This window comes from Hyperoodon ampullatus (assembly GCF_949752795.1).
Source record: "Hyperoodon ampullatus genome assembly, chromosome: 9".
Lineage (NCBI taxonomy): Eukaryota > Metazoa > Chordata > Mammalia > Artiodactyla > Ziphiidae > Hyperoodon > Hyperoodon ampullatus.
The window spans coordinates 98,116,496-98,142,861 of NC_136922.1; the positions used below are offsets into that span (position 1 = coordinate 98,116,496).

The 26,366-nt window shown below is 37.1% G+C and overlaps 1 protein-coding gene across 1 annotated transcript in view; it reads right to left on the reverse strand.

Annotated features, from left to right (window-relative positions):
• TPK1 (thiamin pyrophosphokinase 1) overlaps nt 1-26,366 on the reverse strand; it is a gene marked incomplete at both ends in the record, with an annotated part of 342,964 nt that overhangs the window by 201,906 nt on the left and 114,692 nt on the right. Inside the window, one exon of the mRNA XM_079711871.1 lies at nt 20,078-20,147. Coding sequence (XP_079567997.1) covers nt 20,078-20,147 — 70 coding nt within the window. The remainder of the gene's footprint in view (nt 1-20,077; nt 20,148-26,366) is intronic.

Consider the following 26,366-nt stretch of genomic DNA (forward strand, 5'->3'; position numbering starts at 1 on the left):
TAAGTTTTACTCATCAGAGTTATAAAAAATTATGAACAATAAACACTCCTGATATATGGAGAATGGTTGATAAATAAGAACATAAAATTTATATTTAATGATATGATAATGTATTCACAATATAATGTTGATAAAACAGGTATGATATAAAATAATATATGCATAAAAATTCCTATTTTATTACATATGCACACATATATACACTCAACAAGAGAAACAAGCTTAGAAAAATAAGAAATTGAAAAAAGTGTGTAAAAATATAAACAGTGAGAATCTAGGTGATTTCAGGTAATTTTTATTTTTCACTTTGTATCGTCCTGTATCCTCCAAGTTCACTGTAATGAACTTGAATTACTTCTGTAAGTGGGAGGGTGGGTTGGGGTAGGGGAGAATGTGCCTTTAAAAAAAAAAAGGAATATATAAAGGTAAAAACAAAAAACCAAAGGCAAATACTAAATAATTCAGATTTGATTCATTTAAACTAATTTATTTTTGTATTGTTACTATTTGTAATTATGACTACTTTAAAAAGCACTTGAATACAGTTTTGTTTAAAATTGGACAACTAAGGACAGTTTGGTTCAGACTTCTGCTGTATGGTTTGGCTAAAATCTCTGGTTTTGGTAACTTCTGCCACCTGTATCCTAACATGATTCCATCCTATTAAAAGCATGAGAATGCATCAGTGCAGTGCAAGACTATCACTGCTTTCTCCCAGTGTATCAGAAGTATACTTCAGAGAACAACTGCCACACAGAGGAAAGTCACGATGAACACCCTACTACTGGTAATAGGGCTCATAAGGCTACACCATTATGTGAAAATGTCCTTTCCACTGACTGATGCAATGCTAAGATGACAGAAACTATAGCTGTTTTTCTTGATCCTAACACATGAAACTGCTCTCCAGTTACTAATAACCTACTAATTTACAGCCTAGCAGGAAGAAAATTAAATACACACTAGAGGCCGCTAGTGATAAATAAGTGAATTTTGCATGAAGGAAAAAACATGATGATAGTTGTACAGAGAAGACTGCACTCTAAGCCTCTCGGCTTCAGCTGCCTTTATAAATACTATGCTTCAAGTCAGAAAACAGTTTTTTCCTGTATATAAATTTGTCAATATTTTTTAATAAAGGAATCCATCTGAAAAAATGTCATCTAAAAAAGACAAACCAAGGAAATTCTGTAAAAAAAAAAACCAAAACACTCTATTATTGTATTTTTAAAGCAAAACTGTGCTCTCAAATAATGAAACCTTTTTACATATTACAAATCAAAAAAAATTGTATTCTCTTAAACTCAATTGTCACAAAGATCCAGATCAGGTAAAGAAATACCCATGTTGTGCAATGTAGTTTGTCTTAGTAATATTTCATTTAGAGAAACTTGTTTTTAAATGCAAAACGTATCTTTAAAAAATTACACCACCCCCCCCAGAAAAATCATTAATCCTAAGAGTGGGATTTAAGAGTTTACTTAGAAAAAAATATATGATAACATGAAGTCAGGGAAAATACACAGAATCCTCTGATTACAAGCTTTTATAAAATTAAGGAAGTGTACATGGTACACTTTTTTTTTTAAAACTTGGGAGGAACATTATTAAGTTTCTCTGAATGCATGAAAGGTATTTTCATATGCATGACAGGTAATCATTTAATTCACTGTCATTAAGACCAGGAAGAATAAAAAAAAATCTCATAACTAGGGGCATTTTACATGACACTAAATATTAAGGTTGGGAGGTGCACTGAAGTGAAAAATATGAAGGAGATTGATAAAGACCACTAGACTGTCCCAGGTCCCAGGCAGCCAAAGAAAGATGCTGTGGATGGGGATCCGTAGGAAGCGTTTGGTTTCCTTTACCTGTATTTGCATTTGGCTCTTCCTACCCCTGTTTACAGAAACTGACATGTTGTGAGTCTTGATGCTAGGCACAGCCCACTCCAAAAACAGACAGGACTCCCACCCCCTTGAGAAACAAGGGCAGGGGCAGATAGTCCCTTAACCACGTCCACTTCGTCAGTCAATCATGTGCTCTTACGCAAGGAACGAGAGACTGTTGAGAATTCATCTGCAGCCCTCAGTGCTGGGCTCACAGAGGCTGACTGCAAGCTTCTTGTTCTTAGAACACAAACACAGCTGTAGATCTGGTTTCCAGCTTCCTGCCTACTTCCCAAGCCCAACCGCCTCAGGCTTCTCACTTATTCTGTCAATTATAATACGTTTGCAGAGTTTTTTTGTGTAAAGTTTGTTGTGTAAATTGGTCAGAGGTTTTTTCTGTTCTTTACAACCAAGAACCCAGGGACACAAAAAATTTAACTAAAAAGAAACTAAATTGAGTTATTTGTAGTGAGGTGGATGGACCTAGAGTCTGTCATACAGAGTGAAGTAAGTCAGAAAGAGAAAAACAAATACCGTATGCTAACATATATATGGAATCTAAAAACGAAAAAAAAAGGTCACGAAGAACCTAGGGGCAAGACGGGAATACAGACACAGACCTACTAGAGCATGGACTTGAGGATATGGGGAGGGGGAAGGGTAAGCTGTGACAAAGTGAGAGAGTGGCATGGACATTATATATACTACCAAATGTAAAACAGATAGCTAGTGGTAAGCAGCCGCATAGCACAGGGAGATCAGCTCGGGGCTTCGTGACCACCTAGAGGGGGTGGGATAGGGAGGGTGGGAGGGAGACGCAAGAGGGAAGAGATATGGGAATATATGTATATGTATAACTGATTCACTTTGTTATACAGCAGAAACTAACACACCACTGAAAAGCAATTATACTCCAATAAAAATGTTAAAAAAAAAAAAAGGAAGCTCCTAACAACATTAACAGAAGAGCTGTTAGTGTCATTCTCTAATTCTCCTCTTGAAAAAAAAATTTAAGAATGACTTTACTGGGTCAGAAATATGCTTTCATACTTAATATATGATAGAAAAATACATCAAATTTTTATGGAAGATCATGCCTAATCATGTTTTTTTTTTAATCCATGTTTTCCTTTTTTTTTTCTTTTCAATATTATGTATGTATTTATTTATTTATTTAGGCTGCATTGGGTCTTCGTTGTTGCGCGCGGGCTTTCTCTAGTTGTGGCGAGCGGGGGTTACTCTTCATTGCGGTGCGCAGGCTTCTCATTGCGGTGGCTTCTCTTGTTGTGGAGCACAGGCTCTAGGCACGCGGGCTTCAGTAGTTGTGGTACGCAGGCTCAGTAGCTGTGGCTTACAGGTTCTAGAGTGCAGGCTCAGTAGTTGTGGCACACGGGCTTAGTTGCTCTGGGCATGTGGGATCTTCCCGGACCAGGGCTTGAACCTGTGTCCTCTTCATTGGCAGGTGGATTCTTAACCACTACACCGCCAGGGAAGTCCCCTAATCATGCTTTAATAACTATTAAGTACAGAGTGAACTAGTTACTGGGGGTGAGAAAGAGAAAAAGCCAGTAAGCCTTCACTGGGGTTACAGGCTGGTGGGACACGCAAACAGGTGATTTCAGCATGTTGTGATAAATGCTATGATAAGTTAAGAGAAGCACTGGATAAAAGACCATCCAGGAAGGATGTACAGAGTAATAGAGACTTGGAATAACTGAACCTAACCCGGTAAAGTAAGAAATCTAGTCAACAAATAACCTTAGTTCATTCAGGTTTTATCATTTACTGACTTACCTGTAGGAAAAGTATTATTATTTTCAGAGAAAACCATATAACCTGCTCAATTAAAAATATTTATTTGTCATCTATTATTTGTCAAACCTCATCGTGGGTACTAGTGTTATTTCCAAAGATGAATAAAACGAGAACAAGGAATTCTGTACAACAAAGTAGAAACACTCACAGAAATTTTCAACATAATGCGGAGTGACAATAAAGGGCTGCTTAGAGAATCTGTGCCTGACTTAGATATGGAAATTGCTAGTTACCAGGAAACAAGACATGAGCCAAGTTTTTAAAGATAAGGATTGTAACACTTAGAAGGAAGCAAAAGAAAGATGTTTGTAAATGAATTTTTAAAAGAAGGGTCTTTTTTATAGTTTTCATAAATGAATCAGATATAGTGTTCTGTTAAGAAGTATCTTCATTTGGGCTTCTCTGGTGGCACAGTGGTTAAGAATCCGCCTGCCAATGCAGGGAACACGAGTTCGAGCCCTGGTCCGGGAAGATCCCACATGCCGCGGAGCAACTAAGCCTGTGCGCCACAACTACTGAGCCTGCGCTCTAGAGCCTGTGCTCTGCAACAAGAGAAGCCACCTGAATGAGAAGCCCACGCACCGCAACGAAGAGTAGCCCCCACTCTCCACAACTAGAGAAAGCCCGCGCACAGCAACGGAGACCCAATGCAGCCAAAAATAAATAAAATAAATAAATTAAAACAAACAAAAAAAGTATCTTCATTTGATGTTAAAACTAATTCCTTGACATTTAAAAAAATTCTTGTTGAATATAGTTGACTTACAATGTTATGTTAGTTTCAGGTGCACAGCAAAGTGATTCAGCTATATATAGATATACATATTTTTAAAATTATTTTCCATTATAGGTTATCAAGACCTATTGAATATGGTTCCCTATGCTATACAGTAGGTCCTTGTTGGTTATCTTATATATAATAGTGTGTATATTTTAATCCCAAACTCCTAATTTAACCCTCCCCCTCCTTTCCCCTGTGGTAACCATAAGTTTGTTTTCTATGTCTGAGTCTGTTTCTGTTTTGTAAATAAGTTCATTTGTATCATTTTTTAGATTCCACATATAAGCAATATCATATGATACTTGTCTTTGTCTGACTTACTTCACTTAGTATGATGGTCTCTAGGTCCATCCGTGTTGCTGCAAATGGCATTATTTCATTCTTTTTTATGGCCCAGTAATATTCCATTGTATATGCAGACCACATCTTCTTTACCCATTCATCTGTCAATGGACACTTAAGTTGCTTCCACGTCTTAGGCTATTATAAATAGTGCTTCCATGAACACTGGGGTGCACATTGACATTTCAATGGGCATTCCAATGGTGTTTTAAACAATATGCTGAGTAGGAGACCAATATGGCACAAATATTTTAAATAATCACTGACAAAGAGTGCTAATGCTTAAACAACCTCCTCCTTCATGTCCTCTAGCCCTAAGTTGCACACCCCAGCTGTCAAGCACCCCTACAGGTATTCAGCAGAAATGGATGGACCCTGATATCCAAGGTCAAAAATAAAGAGCTCACTGGTCTAAACCCTGTGGTGAGAGACAACACCTTCTTTCCCATAGTCCAAGCAGAAGCACTGCTAATCTCACTTGACAAAAAGTAATAAATGCAATTCTACGTCACAGAGTTTAGAGAGTAAGTCAACATTTTTAATCATCATCATTTTTCATTCTAGCTCCTTTCAGCCTGTGCATTTACAGATTAATGTCCTCTTGCTCATTATTTAGGTTCCCTTCCTTTCTCTAGGTCTCTTCTACTTCCTAAGGCAAATAATACCCAAGAGTTAAACAACTATGATATAATATGTATGTGTATGTGTGTGCACATACATATATATATATATATATATATATAAGTACACATACATACACACAGTGATTTTTTTCTTATGGTGGCAAAATATTTTCTTGTTGTATTTTAGATGCCCTTTCTTAGATTCTTTAGCATATTCTTGAACCCTCTGGCTACAGAGGCAAAACTGAAGTTTTCAAAGAATACAACTCTCAGATCTAAAACAGAGGTTTGCAGGTGACAGCTCAGTGCTCATCATGGTGTAACTGCCATTTGGATATTTTCCCACAAAGTTCATTGACCAGCCCTTGCTAGTTGAACTCCAGCTGTCACTCTTCTGTCCCCTAACAATAAGAAGGCCACAGCTGGCTTAGGTACAATCTCATCATCAACTCAAATTTCATGTCCTACAGTGATGTGTCAACAAATCATATATGCCATCTAGTTGTTGAAGTTATTCTGCTTCCCTTGGTCCAACCACACAAAACCAAAATTTTAATAATGAAAAATCATGCAGGAAGTATCTAGGTGTGCTAGGTGTGTGTATGTAAGCACGCATGTATGTAAATGCATATGAAAAATCAGACAGGGACCATTCCATAATTTTTCTTAAAAATTATATACATATATGCACATGCAATTATATATATGTGGTATCATGTGATTATATATTTTACATATACAATATGTAGTATATAGTACATACATGAGGTATATATGTGATTATATATTATAAATATACAACATATATGTGATATTATATGATTACTCTCTATTATTTAACTCAGCAATCTAATAATATATTGAAAATAAGCAAAAAAAATGTGATGAAATACATGAGCTCTTCAATGGTATTAACAAGTGCTAAAAAAATTCAGTTTTTAAAAAAATAAAATTAATAGAGCCATGTGTTACTCAAAACTTTTGAAAGATGATCAAGGTTTCTCTGAAAAATCATCTGAAGGTAATTTATTTCTGAAGACTCACCCCCAGTGCAAGAAAGGAAAAGCGATTTGTCAGGAACGTACTTTATGAAATAGAATAGCCATAAAAAACAATGCCCCTGATTAAATTTAGTTGAAAACTGACATCCTGCAGCTGCTCAAAATGATCTCACTCTGAAAATTTATTTTGACTTCATGCATGATCTGACAAACATAGCATCTTTACACACAGACTTTCCCCCTTCTCCAATACCGCGAAATGATTCAGGAGCCATGCATGGATAACTTTGGGATCTCTGATTTATAGCATTTGATAACCAACAGACTAAAATATATTACTAAACTAATTCAATCAATAATTCAACATAAATACGTCCTCACAGTTTGTTGTGTAGTGTTCTTTAATACCAAGACTCCTATTATAAATTTTCTTTTAAATGTGCTAATCACTTTTACCTTCCATCATTTTGATTCAAAGACTCAATAATGTTGACATGCTTACAGAGCTTAGTAATCTGACTGCATAAATACTTTTTAATAAAAACTTGCCAAAGCAAATGACTAAATATTGCTTACAGCTAGGCTTATAAGAATCAAGCAAAACCAAAGATCTTTGGTTTTTCTTAAGCAAAGTACATGTTTCCTCTTTATGCATGTTAAAGCATACGGAAAGTACATTTTCAACTATGTCATGAAATGAGTGAAAATAAATCCCAATCACTGAGAAAACTATAGTCACAGGTAGACTGAAATCAATTGTCACATATATTGGAGGTTATTAAGATCACGATGTATGTTCAGATACTTGATACTAACTTACTCCACAACAGTTTTATATTTATATATCTTATTCAATAAAAGCCTATGATACTGAGCAAGCTTTTGCAGAATTTTCACTACGATAGAGAAAACAGAGGCCTTATACATCAGTGTCTACTACTATTTACATAACCTCTGGGGTTGAAGTGACAACTTTGCAATTTTTGTTTGGTACTAGCTAACAGAACTAACATTCCTCCCAAAGAATATGAAGAAATGATAACAAATTCCAACTAAAAAGGTAATTCTTAAGAATCAAGTCCATCAACTGCATTATATGAATAAACAAAATCATGGTATACCCGTATAATGGAAACCTACTCAACAGTGAAAAGGTACACAACAACATGATCAACCTCAAAAGCACTGGATAGGTTAAAAAGTCAGACAAAAGAAAACAAACAAACAAACGCTGTAATTCCATTTATCTGATATTCTAGAAGGCTTCAGGAGCCAGACTATAAGGGATCAACTGCCAAGGAACAAGAAGGAAATTTGAGGAATGATGGACACTTTTCAACTTGCCTGCAGTGGTAAATACAACTGTTAACCACTTCAAAACTAATTCAACTCTCTGTCTAAAATGAATTTTATTGTGTGAAATTATTCCTGAACAAAGCTGATTAAAAACAGAAAAGAATCAGAGAAGCCAGACACTACATTCCATGATTCCAAACACAATATGATAAGCTCTTACAAGTTTTCTAAGTAGTTATACAATTACTGCACACAGAATATTAACTATGAAAGAATTTATAGCTATTGTTTAAAACTACCTCATATGCTTCTGCAACTGTTCTATAATTCATCACACACCGTACCTTTGAAGGGCCACCCTCCATCCTCTTGGCTTATCTGAGTCTAGTATGAACCAGCCCAAAAAGTGATAACATTTCATCATCAAGAGTTCTCTGAACAGAGGGCAGGCAGCAGAAGCAAGAAGAACTACAATCCTGCAGCCTGTGGAATGAAAACCACATTCACAGAAAGATAGACAAGATGAAAAGACAGAAGGCTATGTACCAGATGAAGGAAGAAGATAAAACCCTAGAAAAACAACTAAATGAAGTGGAGATAGACAACCTTTCAGAAAAAGAATTCAGAATAATGATAGTGAAGATGATCCAGGACCTCGGAAAAACGATGGAGGCAAAGATCGAGAAGACGCAAGAAATCTTTAACGAACACGTAGAAAAATTAAAGAACAAACAAACAGAGATGAACAATACAATAACTGAAATGAAAACTACACTAGAAGGAATCAATAGCAGAATAACTGAGGCAGAAGAACTGATAAGTGACCTGGAAGACAGAATGGTGGAATTCACTGCTGCGGAACAGAATAAAGAAAAAAGAATGGAAAGAAATGAAGACAGCCTAAGAGATCTCTAGAACAACATTAAACACAACAACATTCAAATGATAGGGGTCCCAGAAGGACAAGAGAGAGAGAAAGGACCAGAGAAAATATTTGAAGAGATTATAGTCGAAAACTATAGACTATAGAAGTAGGACATCTGGGGCTTCTCTGGTGGAGCAGTGGTTGAGAGTCTGCCTGCCAATGCAGGGGGCACGGGTTCGTGCCCCAGTCCGGGAAGATCCCACATGCTGCGGAGCAGCTGGGCCCATGAGCCATGGCCACTGAGCCTGCGCGTCCAGAGCCTGTGCTCCGCAATGGGAGAGGCCACAACAGTGAGAGGCCTATGTACCGGAAAAAAAAAAAAAAATTGATAAACAATTAGCCAGACTCATCAAGAAAAAGAGGAACTCAAATCAATAAAATTAGAAATGAAAACGGAGAAGTTACAACAGATAACACAGAAATACAAAGCAGCCTAAGAGACTACTACAAGCAACTCTATGCCAATAAAATGGACAACCTGGAAGAAATGGACAAATTCTTAGAAAGGTATAACCTTCCAAGACTGAAACAGGAAGAAATAGAAAATATGAACAGACCAATCACAAGTAATGAAACTGGAACTGTGATTAACAATTTTCCAAGAAACAAAAGTCCAGGACCAGATGGCTTCACAGGTGAATTCTATCAAACATTTAGAGAAGAGCTAACACCCATCCTTCTCAAACTCTTCCAAAAAACTGCAGAGGAAGGAATACTCCCAAACTCATTCTATGAGGCCACCATCACCCTGATACCAAAACCAGACAAAGATACTACACAAATTGAAAATTTAGACCAGTATCACCAATGAATAGAGATGCAAAAATCCTTGAAAAAATACTAGGAAACAGAATCCAACAACACATTAAAAGGATCATACACCATGATCAAGTGGGATTTATCCCAGGAATGCAAGGATTCTTCAATATATGCAAATCAATCAATGTGATACACCATATTAACAAACTGAAGAAGAAAAACCACATGATCATCTCAATAGATGCAGAAAAAGCTTCTGAAAAAATTCAACACCAATTTATGATACCAACTCTCCAGAAAGTGGGCATAGAGGGAAACTACCTCAACATAATAAAGGCCATATATGACAAACCCACAGCGAACATCATTCTCAATGGTAAAAAATGGAAAGCATTTCCTCTAGATCAGGAACAAGACAAGGATGTCCACCCTCAACACTATTATTTAAGATAGTTTTGGAAGTCCTAGCCACGGCAATCAGAGAAGAAAAAGAAATAAAAGGAATATAAATTGGAAAAGAGGAAGTAAAACTGTCCCTGTTAGCAGATGACATGATACTATACAAAGAGAATCCTAAAGATGCCACCAGAAAACTACTAGAGCTAATCAATGAATTTGGTAAAGTTGCAGGATACAAAATTAATGCACAGAAATCTCTTGCATTCCTATACACTAATGATCTGAAAGAGAAATTAAGGAAACACTCCCATTTACCATTGCAATAAAAAGAATAAAATACCTAGGAATAAACCTACCTTGGGAGACAAAAGACCTGTATGCAGAAAACCATGACACTGATGAAAGAAATTAAAGATGATGCCAACAGATGGAGAGATATACCATGTTCTTGGATTGGAAGAATCAATATTGTGAAAATGTACTACCCAAAGCAATCTACAGACTCAATGCAATCCTTATTAAATTACCAATGGCATTTTTTACAGAACTAGAACAAAAAATCTTGAAATTTGTATGGAGACACAAAAGACCCTTAATAGGCAAAGCAGTTTTGAGGGAAAAAAGCAGAGCTGGAGAAATCAGACGCCCTGACTTCAGGCTATACTATAAAGCTACAGCAATCAAGACAATATGGTACTGGCACAAAAACAGAAACATAGATCAACAGAACAAGACAGAAAGCCCAGAGATAAGCCCACGCACCTACAGTCAACTAATCTTTGACAAAAGAGGCAAGGATACACAATGGAGAAAAGACAGTCTCTTCAATAAGTGTTGCTGGGAAAACTGAACAGATACATGTAAAAGAATGCAATTAGAACATTCTTGAACACCATACACAAAAATAAACTCAAAATGGATTAGAGACCTAAATGTAAGACCGGACACTATACAACTCTTAGAGGAAAGCATAGGAAGAACACTCTTTGACATAAATCACAGAAATATCTTTTTTGATCCACCTCCTAAAGTAATGGAAATAAAAATAAAAATAAACAAATGGGACCTAATGAAACTTAAAAGCTTTTGCACAACAAAGGAAACTACAAACAAGACGAAAAGACAACCCTCAGAATGGAAGAAGATATTTGCAAACGAATCAACGGACAAAGGATTAATCTCCAAAATATATAAACAGCTCATGCAGCTCAATATTAAAGTAACAAACAACCCAATCCAAAAATGTGCAGAAGACCTAATTAGACATTTCTCCAAAGAAGACATACAGATGGCCAAGAGGCACATGAAAAGCTGCTCAACATCACTAATTATTAGAGAAATGCAAATCAAAACTACAATGAGGTATCACCTCACACCAGTCAGAATGGGCATCATCAGAAAATCTACAAACAACAAATGCTGGAGAGGGTGTGGAGAAAAGGGAACCCTCTTGCACTGTTGGTGGGAATGTCAATTGATAGAGCCTCTATGGAGAACAGTATGGAGGGTCCTTAAAAACTAAAAGTAAAATTACCATATGATCCAGCAATCCCACTACTGGGCATATATCCAGAGAAAACCATAATTCAAAAAGACATATGCACCCCAATGTTCATTGCAGCACTATTTACAATAGCTGGGTGATGGAAGCAACCTAAATGCCCATCGACAGATGAATGGATAAAGAAGTTGTGGTAAATATATACAATGGAATATTAGCCATAAAAAGGAACAAAATTGGGTCATTTGTTGATATGTAGATGGATCTAGAGACTGTCATACAGAGTGAAGTAAGTCAGAAAGAGAAAAACAAATATCGTATAATAATGTATGTATGTGGAACCTAGAAAAACGGCACAGATGAACCGGTTTGCAGGGAAGAAGTTGAGACACAGATGTAGAGAACAAACGTATGGACACCAAGGAGGGAAAGCCACGGGGCGGGTGGGGATGGTGGTGTGATGAATTGGGTGATTGGGATTGACATGTATACACTGCTGTGTATAAAACTGATGACTCATAAGAACCTGCTGTATAAAAATAAAATAAAATAAAATTCAAAAACTAAAAAAAAAAAAAGAGTTCTCTGAATAATCTAGAAGATAGATCTCTCCCTAAAATGTCACTTTTCAATAAACTACAGCCCAAGGAGGTGAAATTACTTGCAAAACATCTCACAGTAATGAAGTCACAGAATTGGATTCTGAATGCTGACCTAACTAATAAGTCCATGCACACTCTCACCACAGAATTCCCATTCTAGACGCCATGGCTACCTGCCTGCAAAGAAAGGGACAGAGAGCACAAATTGTTAAAGTTACTCATATGTAGACAGACAAGTCATTGATTCCTTCATGGGTGTATCAGATAACTTGCTTCCAGATGCCTGGTTTAATTACACTGATAAAGGCTTTAGAAGCTAATCTGTAGGAAGAGCTAGGCTCCCACTTGATTCAGTTATTTAAATTATACTTGGAAAGTGGTTTCACTGGGGCACAGTGAGCTTTAGAGAGAGAGGTACAATCGTCATCCTTCATTCCCACTCAGTCACTCTGAAAAGTGGTACTAAAACCGAGTTCCCCTAAAACCCAGTTTCTCTGCTCAGTTTATGATTAACCTCTCTATCCAAAACTTGATTCCCTTTCTTGTCCCACCCCTGTTCCCCTCAGGATTGAGGAGTATCAAAGAAAAGTGGGGATTGAAATTGAGCAGGACCCTGCAGGGCCCTCCTAGGTACAAAAGCCCCTCCGTGTCCCCCATTTCTTGTTTGTAGAAAAGGGCTGTAGTCTCCGATCCCTTCCCTGAGTTCCAAAGTGGCACTAATTAGCGAAGTGAGGGAATGCAGAAACAAAGGAAAAGCAGTCAAGAAACAAGAGTGCAGCTATAAAACAGAGTCCTAGTTCCTTCTCAAGGGATACCCATAACAACCTGATGCAAATCTTTGAGTTGTTCTACAGGAAATAAGACTTCTGCCAACCCAGGTGGAGGATGGCGACTACTTGCTGACCACATGCACTGGACCCCAGGTTGGTTGGAACCAGAAGGTTGATGATTAAGATTCCTGAAACATCACCCTATTACCTCACTACCAACCAATCAGAAGAAAGGCATGCCTGTGTAGCCTTCATCCCAAGGGTCGACTTTAAAAACCCTTCCCTGAAAGCCATCGGGGAGTTCAAGTCTTTTTAGCATGAGCTATCCATTCTCCTTGCTTGGCACCCTCAATAAACGCTGTACTTTCATTCACCACAACCCCGTGTCAGCAGTTTGGTTTTGCTGCATGGCGGGCAAGTGGACCCAAGTTTGGTTTGGTAACAGTACTAATCTGTGATGAGAAAGTTGCAAGAATATAAAAAGCTAGCAAGTCTGAAATCTTAACTGTGAAAAAATTAATGGAGAGGCATAAGAAATCAAGAATGAATCTTGCTTTTCTATTTAAGCACCCAGGTCATCCTCATCCTACCCCTTATTAATGCATGTTTAATTGAACGGTCATTTGTATGAATTCAGGGAATTTTTGTTGGGTGCTAATCTTTTAAGTGAAAGAGAAGACCAACTCCTAACTAACTAAGCTCAACTAGAACATTGTTTATATAAAAATAATCTTCTTTAGGACTTCCCAGTCAGGATGCTATATTCATCAATTACTGTGAGAAAACTAATCTAAAAACAACACTCCCCCCATTTCAAATTCCTACACACTAATGACACCAAAATTCATATCCATTTCTCAGACTATTATGCTGTGAGTTTCAGATTCTTAAAGTCCCACATAATCACAATTTAAAAAGAAAACCTCTCACATTTAGTATCAAAATGCCAATAAATTCAAAGGTAAGGACCTTAGTTTCATGATAAAACAGTCATTTAAGTAGGAATTAGAATACAATGTACAAATGTAAAATAGATAGCTAGTGGGAAGCAGCCGCATAGCACACGGAGATCAGCTCAGGTGCTTTGTGACCACCTAGAGGGGTGGGATAGGGAGGGTGGGAGGGAGACGCAAGAGGGAAGGGATATGGGGATATATGTACACATAGAGCTAACTCACTTTGTTATACAGCAAAAACTAACACAACAATGTAAAGCAATTATACTTCGATAAAGACGTTAAAAAAATTAAAAAAATAAAATGTTGCATAAAAAAAGAATACAGTGTAATATAAGACATTATGGAAATAAGTGGGACATATTACTATTCATGATTTCAGACAAAAAATGGATAATCTTTTTAGATACAAGATATTTATGGTTTATACATGCTAATAATATTAAAATATATTTATATTTATATATATCCCTGAAGTTTCTTCTCTAGCATCAAGATACTTCTAGTACCTGATACTGTATCTTAGAAACCCCTGGCTGTAAAAAAAAAAAAAAAAAAAAAAAAGCTTCATCTTTGTGACATTTCTGCCAAGATATCAAAGACAAATCATTAATTCAATAAATTCTTGGATGCTCATTAGTGTTCTGGATATTATAAGGCACATAAAGATTAATTATGATCACTGCCTTCCAGGAGTTCACCACCTAATGAGGGAGATAAGATACATCTACACATAGCTAAATCACAAGGTAAAATGAGAAGGTAAATAATTACAAAGTATTATGCAAAGTTAAAGGATAATAGATCACTAGAAATTTACAACCTAGTAAAAGACATACGTCTTTACAGCTCTAAATCAAGGTAAAATGTGAATATAACATTGTAAATTTAAAAGTATTACAAGACGTAAGAGACGTCCAAGTCCCATCGGGCTGGAAGGAGAGGGTGCCCTCATGGGGCAGACAGCATTTCATTGAGCACAGCTGCATGGAGAGTTTTACTACAAAAAACAAAACAAAAAAACACTAGCACATGCTACTAAAACCATCTGAACATAGGTACAGCAAAGGATCTATAAGCTCTGACCAATCAGAATGGACTGCCAGACAATCAGAATGGATTATGGGTGCTACCAATGTGAACAAGCTGAAGATCAGCCTGAGAAAGGGCCCTGGGCACAGGCAGTGAGGAGAAAGGACTTGGGAGAAGACAAGGCACGGGTGACAACAGCAGCAAAAGCCACACCCTGATTCTCACTGTAATGAGTTTAGATTTTATCCAGGAGACAAAGGAGAAACACTCCACCTCTCCCCCGTAACCTCTCTCTCTCTCTCACACACACACACACACACACAAACACACACCACACTCTGGGGCACTAACTAACTTTTTACACTCCATTAGGATCCTCAGAATATTTTCTAACACCCCCATTCTAGTTTAATGGTCCACACCCATGCTTTCCTTTGTCATAGAACCTGTCACACAGAACTAGAGCTTTTGCATTATGTGCTTTATAATCTACCACACCGAATGCTAATTTCCTCTTTACTTCTATTATACTGTAAGTTTCTTGGGGGCAGGAACTATATTTTATTTATTTATATATTCACAGTAACCATCAAAATATCTAACTGTAAAAGGTATTTGATGAATGCTTGAATGAATGAAGGAATGAATGAATCACAAGTTAAATGCTACATTCTTATTTCTGCCATTGGGTTATTCTAGAGAGACTGTATCTCATTCCAAAGCTTTCCCTTTTTTTTTAGTCAGTTTACCTTAACTAGAGTCTAACAGAACAGGGTTTAAAAATGCTTACCTACCTTTAAAGGCATTATTTTCTTAAATGATCAATATAAATTATTTCTCCCATATTGTCAGACTACTTATGTTGTGTCATCGATTTTGTGACTGTTTCTATACAATTCTTATTCTCTTCTACTTGATTCCATTACTTCCTTCATCTCTTAACCATAATTAGTGTGACTATAATTCTCCCGTAAGAACCTCCAGCCATGTTTCTTAATCTTTTTTTCAGATTCAGAGAGCTATGGAGTCTTTATCCCAAAAAATGTCCATCCACTCCAAATTCAATATGTTATGATTCTATTTTATGAAGCCCCAAAGTAACATTAATTAGGTCAGAGAGCAGTTTCCCGTGAGGGGGGCTGGCGACGGCAGGGAGGAGGAGGAAGGCTCCGGCAACGCTGGGATGACACTCTACTTACTGATCTCAGTACTGTTCACACTGCCGTGCTCCCCTTTGTGAAAATTCATTGAGCTGTATCGTGATCACTTGTGCACTTCTCTGTATGTTTGTTTTTTAATATTTATTATGGTGGAAAACATTGGTAATTACTGTCAGAGTTGACAACTTTCTGGACCCTGGTTAAAAACTGACTAGAGCAACAACTGTCCTTCTCTTACAGCATCTGTTAAAGATGCAGAAAAAGGACTAACTTGGGGCGAGGGAGGAGAGCAATGGTGGCTGGGGGCAGGGCGGGGAGTGCATAACCCTCCTATCATTACTTTTATTTACCTCGTACACGCAAATAACAATCATGCAATATTCTTTGCTGTGGACAGTTTACACTTTTCTGATCTAATACAGTGTCAATAAAACCATCGCTAGAAAAACAAAACAAACCTCCAATGCCTATCAATGATGAGCAAGAAAAAAATCTGCTCCGTAAAATCTTCCTAGCAAATCCTACCCTGCTTCTCTTCTATTTTTTTCACCCTCATCTCTGTATCCTGTGATTATTCTGATCATGGGGCCAGGCTTCTCCATCCTGGTTCTGACCAACGGTGGGTTTTACCTACTTGGGAGAAGACAGGAGGCAGATGTTGTGAGCCCACCAATGGACTTTTTCATCACAGACCACTACCAGAATATAAACATGAGACTTGAGTCAGTATCAAGCTGGAGCTGTAGAATTGGGGGTATTAGCCCACACAACTGATACCCAAACCTACTACCCCACATTTCCAAAAACAGACATCTGGGGTTAGGAAAACAGTCAATTAAGAGTAGAGGCGTACAGGGCTTCCCTGGTGGTGCAGTGGTTGGGAGTCCGCCTGCCGATGCAGGGGACACGGGTTCGTGCCCCGGTCCGGGAAGATCCCACATGCCGCGGAGCGGCACGGCCCATGAGCCATGGCCACTGAGCCTGCGCGTCCGGAGCCTGTGCTCTGCAACGGGAGAGGCCACAGCAGTGAGAGGCCCGCGTACAGTAAAAAAAAAAAAAAAAAAGAGTACAGGAGTACAGTACAAAGATTGAGTCTTCATAAAATGTCTTCCTCTTTAATCTCAAGTCCACAACCACAGCTAGGATCCAAATATCATTGGCGGTGCCCATTCTACGTCTCCTTGACTGGGTCTTCACCCTGCCTCAGTTTGATGTACAGACTGAACACACACCTGAATCAGAACCTATCAGCTCTCAGAGCAGAGGTAATCTAGTTATTGAAAATACACAGGTCATCAAAGTCACTCAAAATCTTACGGTGAGAGAGAACAGAGTAACTGTAATCAAATACTTATTAACAAATATTTTTTGAGTATCTAATATTCTCAGGCAATTTTCTAGGCACAAGGGACTTTACATTCACTGAGCTTACATTCACTTGAGCAAGAAAAATTAGTCATATTTTCTGAACTCCAAATGGCAGAACTCAATGCAACTCTTTGCTACTTAGGAAAAAATAACATATATATATATTTTTTTGGCTGCACTGGGTCTTTGTTGCTATGCACAGGCTTTCTCTAGTTGCAGCAAGCAGGGGCTACTCTTCATTTCAGTGTGCGAGCTTCTCATTGCGGTGGCTTCTCTTGTTGCAGAGCGTGGGCTCTAGGGTGCTTGGGCTTCAGGAGTTGCAGCATGCAACCTCAGTAGTTGTGGCTCACGGGCTCTAGAGCACAGGCTCAGTAGTTGTGGAGCACAGGCTCAGTAGTTGTGGCGCACGGGTTTAGTTGCTCCATGGCATGTGGGATCTTCCTGGACCAGGGATGGAACCCGTGTCCCCTACATTGGCAGGCGGATTCTTAACCACTGCACCACAAAAGAAGTCCCAATAACAGATACTTTTATTTTTTTCTTTTTGTTTCTCCCAACTCACTAGCATATACTCAAATCACCATGAATTGTTTTCACAATAAACAAAAACGTTAAGGGCTTCTTTATTTTAAAAAAAAAAACACCTGGTAAATGGAGAGAGGTGACTTTCAAAGTCGAAACAAAGACAAACATTTGTGAAAGATGTAGAAGACTGAATGCATTCGGTACAGGATCAGACGTAAGGTCACCACTGAGTTTTGCTTCAGCGCTATCCCTCGGCAAACCCTGCTCCTCTGTTACTGTCTACATCAGCCTTCCTTCTTTCCATTCCTAATGTGTAAAGAGCTCACTTTCTCTTCAACTGGAGATGATTCTCTACATATTCATGTTTTATTGCATAATTATAAGGTATTACATTGTAGATTAGCACACTGAATAAATAAAAAAATAAGAACAAGCAGAGCAGTGGTCCACAACCCTAACTTGACTTTTCAAAACTCATGAATATTTTTTCCATTTCCATTGTAAAGCCTTTCTGTTAAAAATACAGTTAAGAGGAACCATGTTTAGTCACCTATGTCCAATTAGTTTAACTGGGTAGGGTTTGGATTTAATGAGATTTATTCCAAGACTTTTAATTCCCACATGAAACAGTTAGCTTCACTCATCTCCCTATTAGGGACTCTATCTTCACCCCAGCCAGCCACGTCCCTAAGCATCAGACTATGCATCACGGCAAACATGTTATTACAACTCGAAAATCAACAACGAACACACCTTCTTCTTAAACATCTTCATATATGGACAAATGGATGTTAGATAAATCATATAAATCTTCTTGGAAGATTTCCGTAAGATTACTTATAAATGTGTTAAGAAATGATTATCTCGAAATTTGGGCAAAAATAACGGCACCCATTCCCAAATCTGGCGATGTACACTACTTTCAAATGCGAGTAAACGTGTTGGATGTTATATTTCTTATTAGTGGCCAGCCCAATCCAATAAAATTAATCAGTACAGAAATCTATTTTTTCATAGGCATTCTAGATGGTTCTTATGATCACGGAAGAGTTGGGAAGTACTGCGTTAATACCCTTGCACGGCTCCTGTTCATATAATTATGTTCATGGGCTACACCCACCACCAAGAGAAAAAGCACTCAGTACCAGACTGCTGGCCACTAAGCAGACTATAGACATGAAACAAACAGCCCCCAATTCATATCTTGCCCACATGGCCATTACGCTCCTCTCTGAAGCAACTGGCCCAGACACTTCTATACACATACTTGAGTATTTTTTCACACACCGTCCATGTCAAGTCTTCGAGAATACAGTCAGAGGAATCCATAAAGTTTAAAAAGACGCACAAAATGTTAAGAATTTAAATTGTCTTCCTAGCTGTCACTGTGGCTATATTCTTTGATAATGCATCCAGACATGCCCAATCTCTTGCCTTCCTTCTATGGGCAACCAGCTGCTTTCAAAAAAAGCAGCTCCAATATTAAAAATGTGAAGTAAAAATTTTGATGCCATAAAGATGTGTTTTACATCATTTCAAAATACATGTATTTAAATTCACAGCTACAGTATGCTGCATCAAATATTTTTTATTTTTTGCAGCAAGGAGGTGATTTCTCAAACTATAAACATTTCAGTACATTTAATAACACATGGTAGGAGCAGAACTAAATTTCATAGCTAGTCTACTTATATCTAGACTATAAATTCTTGTGTTTGCCAAGAGGATGAACTATACACATGCTGGCAATGAGCTAGATTTAAACTGTGCTTTCATCAAACGTATTCTCACATCTAAAAATAGCTCACCATGCAAAGATCAGGAAAACCAGAGAGCACAGATAACAAATCATTAAGAAATAAATTATTTATCTCTTAAAAATATATGTGTGCATAACTCAGAAGTTAAATTATACTGAGTTTTTACTCATTGCTAATAAAAAAATCTTGAACCTTCTACAGCAATATATATCTTTTATATGAGATCAGTTTGTATTCCTTCAAACTGTTTGAATAAAAACTCAAATTACCATTATTTTAGTCAATGTTCAAAGTCCTCACAAATATTGATATTTGATAATGCTACTTAATGAGACTTTGAAATAGTAGAATGTTTTTCTTTTTTTAAATAAGAATAAGATTGGCCTATTTCTACTAGCAGATACCATTCAAAGCAAAGAAATAATACAACATGGTTAAGCAGCTCTCTCCCTGAGGTGGTTTTCTGTAAAAAGAATTTGAAGGAAAATGAACAGTCACCATTTACTAAGAAGAGAAAAAAACAAGCTCAAGAGCAGAACTGATATAACAGACACTGGCTGAAAGAAAGCATACCTTTCCCTCTCTCCTTCCGTGACGTCATATAAGCGGTTGGCACCTCCATCAGCACAGGCTCTTAAAAGAGCTTCAAAAAGAAAAAAACAAAGAATATTTCAATATAGGAAGCTTAGAGCAGTGTCTTTCAAAGGATGAACGTTAAAAGGCACTCAGACACACACACGCACACACACACACACACGCACACACACACACTCATGCTCCCCGCCTTGGATCATTTCACATTCAGCCAGTGACACTGCTGGTACTGAAAACGATCCTACACATCACACACACAAGCGAGACAGAATCACCTAAGACAAAGCGTATTTCCTTTTTCCATCTTTTCCAATTCCCCTTATTAAATAAAGGAGAAGACTGTATATGATGGCTTCAGTAACTCTTAAAGCTTGTTTTTCCTTCTTTATAACAGAAGGTAGGCCTCGGGCTCAAAAACAGGTAACAGGACATAGCTTATAACTTTGCTCCCTTACTTTATTTATTTATTTATTTTATTTATTTTCCACTGCGTTGGGTCTTCACTGCTGCCCGCAGGTTTCCTCTAGTTGCACTGCGCGGGCTTCTTATTGTGGTGGCTTCTCTTGTTGTGGAGCATGGGCTCTAGGTGCGCGGGCTTCAGTAGTTGCAGCACGCGGACTCAGTAGTTGTGGCTTGTGGGCTCTAGAGTGCAGGGTCAGTAGTTGCGGCTCACGGGCTTAGTTGCTCTGCGGCCTGTGGGATCTTCCCGGACTGGGGATCGAACCCGTGTCCCCTGCATTGGCAGGCAGATTCTTAACCACTGTGCCACCAGGCAAGACCCTTGCTCCCTTATTTTATTAATTTTTACAGAAAATTTCTATTTATGGCAGGTATTAAGGGTTTCCATATTTTACTGTGATATGAAAGATTTCTTTTAAAAATAAATCATAAGCATAACATCATAAATTTATTTTAAAGTATGAGGTAACTAATAATCTAGATATATGTGACTGTAAAAATTGAGAAGTTGGTACAAAATTGACTGAAACTTGGGAAGCACTAAGATAATCAGATAAGGCAAAAGAGCCCCAGCTGCCTCTCTAACTGGGCCTTTTTATCTCTTGGCTTACCGTGCTTTCCCCCTAGTATCACCCTAGGATTTGATGCTGCTGGTCAATCATTCCTTGAAATTTTCTTAGTCCATGGTCTACTATTTTTGTCGTTGTTACTTCTCTAATTTCTAATTTTCCTAGAAATGGTCAGTATCTTAGCATCAATTCATCCCTTTATTTAAAAAAAATATATCCTTTACTTAATAGTTTCAAATCAAACTTTTTTTAAAAAAATCCTGGGCGATATAAGAGTGAATGCTGAGATGCCTGAGATTCTAATTCCTCACCCTGAACAGACCAAAGCCTTGCCTCCGTCCCCACATAGCTGTTAAAACCAATCATTAGGTCATAAAAATCAGCAAAGACCTGGGACACCAGCAGTTTCAGAAGAAATAAACTATAGTCGGCCCTTCATATCCAAAGGTTTCAAATTTGGTCCCCTGCTAAATCTGTGGAAGGAGGCTGAATTCCTGTATTGCACCATTTTATATTAGTGACTTGAGCATCTGTGGATTTTGGTATCTCAGGGGCTCCTGGAACCAATCTCCCACGGATACTGAGAGACAACTATATTTTTTTGAGCTACTTCTTCATTTTATTGCACTTATGAAATCACTTTCCCTTTTTGCAAATTTAGCTACACATTTAAAAGAGTGTTTATAAAATCTACCTCCAAATTTCTAGGTGGAATATTGGAAAAGATAGCTAATTGACCATACTGGCATGAGAAAAGGTCCCAAAGAATTTACCACTAATCAATGATACACGGGAAATAGTTTTCTGTGTCTTACATTATATCAGAAATAAAACAGAGGCCAAGTGGGAAAAAAAAAAGAAATTCTTCAGCTTCTTCATCTGTAAATGGTAATAGTATCACCTTTGACAGAGTTATTAAGCAATGAATGACTTAATAATTATAACAGTGCTCATCACAATACTGGAACATAGTAAGCATTCAACAGACTAAAGCATTCATTAGTCCTCTTCCTCCATTCCTGTTAGAATGAAAATAAAGTCTAAAAAGCATTGTTTTTCTAGAAAAGAAAAGCCTAGGGTCCTTAAAAAGCGCAAAACAAAAATAAGAGTTTTTACAAGATATCTAAGAGGGACATCTCATTTTACCAATTACCGACAACACATATTTCCCTTTAAGGAAAGGGACCCAAATTCAAATTATACCACAAACATAACCTGCAGAAGATCACAAAATATCCTGCATATTTCCTAAATACCAAAAACTAAAAGTTCAAAAACATCAAAAGCTAAATGGAGAGATAATCTCACATACACAAGATGCTGCAGAACAAATGAATAGGGAGATGGAAAAGACTGATAAATAGAAACAGATGATAAACTGTCAGTAATTACCCTCAGAGTATATAAAACATTTGTCTGTAGACAAAATTAACAAGTCTAGTGTATCGTTTTATGTAAGATCTTTTTATGTAAAATTGATTCACTGAAGTAAAATGAACATCTAGAAGTAGTGGCCAAAGATTATCAAATAGAATGACTTGTCATGGTTTTGCACTATATTATTTTACAAATATCAGTTGAATTCAACATTTATACCTATCACGTGGCAGGCCCTAAGCAGAATAGAAAGATGAATAACAGAAAGAACTAGTTCTCCAGACTCACACTATTGTGGAAAAAGGAGAAAGAGAAGCACGTATATACATTGTGCTGTAGACACTGATGAGGGCTATGACAGAAGCAATGAAACACGATGGGAGGACTGGGACAGGGGCGATTAATTTCAGTGGACAAATCTGTAAAACTGTGTATTATTAACTCTAGCTCAGCTAAAATCAGTGTTACTTTGATAATCCAAAATTGTTTTCTCCTGCCTGTTATTTCTCACAGCCAGACTTAAATTGGTATTTAAGCAGTTTAATAAAAGAGAAATACCTAAGTCTTAGGAAGTAAATGTGTCCACATCTATTCCTGTTTTAAATGGCTAAAAGAGTTAAAATAACCGTGATGCAATCTGTGGACCACTCTTTCATTACCTAGAAGCTGGGATTGGGGTGCAATCCATCTGAAAGAAAAAACAAGCTCCAGTCTGTCCCTAAAACTATTTTGTTTTGTTGTCAATAAAGCTTAACAAAAAAGATATACTCTGCCACTTTTAAATCTTATTAATGAAATATTTTCCACATACTTAAATAAAACTGCATTTGGAAAACAAAATTTCAAGCATGTATTACATATGTTGGCATGAATTCATTGGTAGCAATTTGAAAGCTGAGTAAACAAATCACTATTAATGAAAGTGACCGACTAAAAAAAATCAGTAGTAGAGGACACTCTCAAATAAGATATTTTTGATAAATCACAAATCAGCCTCAAAAATATGTTCACTCCATCATCATTTAAATTGTCCCACGCTTTAATGAAAAGAAGTTACTGCATGAGTTATCTTTAATGTAAAAATGTCATTGGCTCATACAGCAAAATTTTTGCAGATTTATCAAATACTACAGTTTCAATGGTTGAATAGTTATTTACTATGCATCAGGCTGATAAACAGCTGAAGACTAAAATACATTAGAATCTCTACATCAACTTTATATATTGGTACTACCAATAAGCATACTAAATACATCTTAAACTGATATTTTTTTTAACCTGGCATAAGTTACTGTTACTGACAAATAATGAAGAGCTCCACTCACAATCAGAGGTTAACTGGTTAGTTCATTAATTTCTGTTGAATAAAGTTGGACAGAAATGATTTGACTTTCTGAAAAGTAGACTATTATATTGGTTCCAAGTATTAAGATGTAAGAAAAAATAAAGTAAAATCAAAGAAACATTTTTCAGTGTCAGTCAACTGAAAGAACACTAGACATAAAGGATTTTGATTCCAATCTGCATCAGCCACTTATTAGTACTATGACTGAGCGAATCCCAAGTGTGCTGATTCCAATGCAAAAGAGAGTATTATATATATTTTACCAAACTCACAAAATTTTTCAGGAACTGGAGAGAGACAACAAAGATAAAACCAGAAGGAAGTAGCATGGGAAAACATATTCTCTTACATGCTGTTGATAAAATTATAATTTTGAGAGACAGTTTGGCAGATTTATAAAAATTTCAATGTGTAGGTCCTTTGATCCAGAAATGCTATGTAGCCTATAAAACTTGCCCAAATTCACAAGGGCGTATGTACAAGGACAGTCACTGTGATATTATGTGTAATCCTGAAAAAGCTGTTAGCAAACTTAAATGGTCATCACTTGAATATTGGTAAAATAAATATATCAAGGCCCTGTATGGAGCCATTAAAAAAAAAAAGTAGCTCTTATATGTATTTATATGTTACCTCTTATAAGATATGTTATTTAAAACTTTAACTTTTGGTCAAATCTTCCTTGCAACAGCAACTCAGAGAATATATACAAGTATGCCTAATTCAATAAAACTAAGAATTGTACCAAGGTTACTATGTCAAGAATGCTTATCCAAGTAGTCAGTGATCAGCATTAATAAGATGCACCCACACTGGAGAAAGGACACTAGACCTACACCCTGAGGAAGCTCATAACAACAGCAAGGCATAACAGCTCAAGAGACCCAAGAATCAATGTCTTTCTGGTCAGAAGCATACCAAACAAGGAGTGACCAGAATGTTTGAAAGTCACTCCTGGGAAGTAACTAGACATTCACTATTTTTGTAAACAATCAATATTTATTACCTGTCTTGAACTCCTCCTTAAAGCTAAGTAAACTCAGTGTTGGGTAAAGCCTATCATGTCTTCTTAGTTTGCTAATCCAAGTCCAAGGCCACTTCTGTGTTGCACACAATGAACTCTTTAACCTTAATTATTTATAAGGAATAGGCATGGGATCATGGAAGACACTTTTTCACTCTTACATTAAACACTGTGCTGCTAAAAATATTTTTACAAGAAATATGAATTATATTGTAATTACAATTTTAAAACCAATAATAATAACTAAAAAGGAAAATACACATAAGGTGACAAGAATAATTTCAGATCCAATCCCATTATTAGGAGAAGAAATCAAATATTTTGACAGACTTGGTCAGGATTGAGTTGAAGGTGCCTACATTAATCTGGAGGAAAGCAAAGATCCAGAATCTCACGTAGAAGATGTCTTACAGAATTCCTGGACAGCTAAATACCTCCAGTTAGCCAGACCCTGTTTACTCCTAACATAGGTCCTTCTTCCCTAGTACTCCAAAGATACAATTAGTCTTTGTGTACCTGAAATCAATCTAGTCTATTGCTATTACTGGTTTAAGCCAGGATTCTCTCCCTGCCTTAGAAACAACAGTAAACCACATAATTCCCAACTTCTATTCTTCTACCCATATGAGCTAGTGTGGCTGGAAAAAAAAAAAGGGTGGGGGGTACCTTCTGGACTAGCCTCAGAAACAGTCTACCAACAAGTACACATTCTTTGTTAAGAAGTGATAGTCACTGATTAAACATGTGAGGACAGACACAACTACTCGGATATCAGAAAGTTCACTATCAGGCATTACAGAGATTAAGTGGTTTGTCTTTTATTTTTATTGCAGTAAGAACAGGTAACGTGAGATCTACCCTGTTAAAATTTAAGTTAATACAGTATCATTAACTACAGGCACAACACTGTACAGCAGATCTCTAGAACTTAATCGCCTTGCGTGACTGAAACTTGACTTCTGTTGAACAGTAACTCCCCATCTGCCCCTGCCCCGAGCCCATGGCCACCACTATTCTATCCTCTGCTTCTCTGAGTTTAACTGTTTTAAACTTCACATATAAGGGGAATCATGAAATAATCTGTTTTTCTGGGACTGGCTTCTTTCATATCGTATAATGTCCTTCAGTTTCTGCCATGTTGTTGCATATTGCTAGATTTCCTTCCTTTTTAAGGCTGAATAATATTCCATTATCTGTATATTCCATGTTTCCATTCATCCATCAATGGACATTTAGGTTATTTCCAGGTCTTGGCTATCTTGAACAGTGTTGCAGTGAACATGGAAGTGCAGCTATATCTTTAAGCATCTAACTTCAATTCTTTTGAATAAACAGCCAGAAGTGGGATTGCTGAGTCATATGGTAGTTCTGTTTTAACTTTTTATACTCTTCCTCCTAGCGGCTGCACTGTTTTGCATTCCTACCAACAGCGAAGTAAGGTTTGAGTTTCTCCACCTCCTCACGAATACCTGCTGTCTTTTTTTTTTTTTTTTT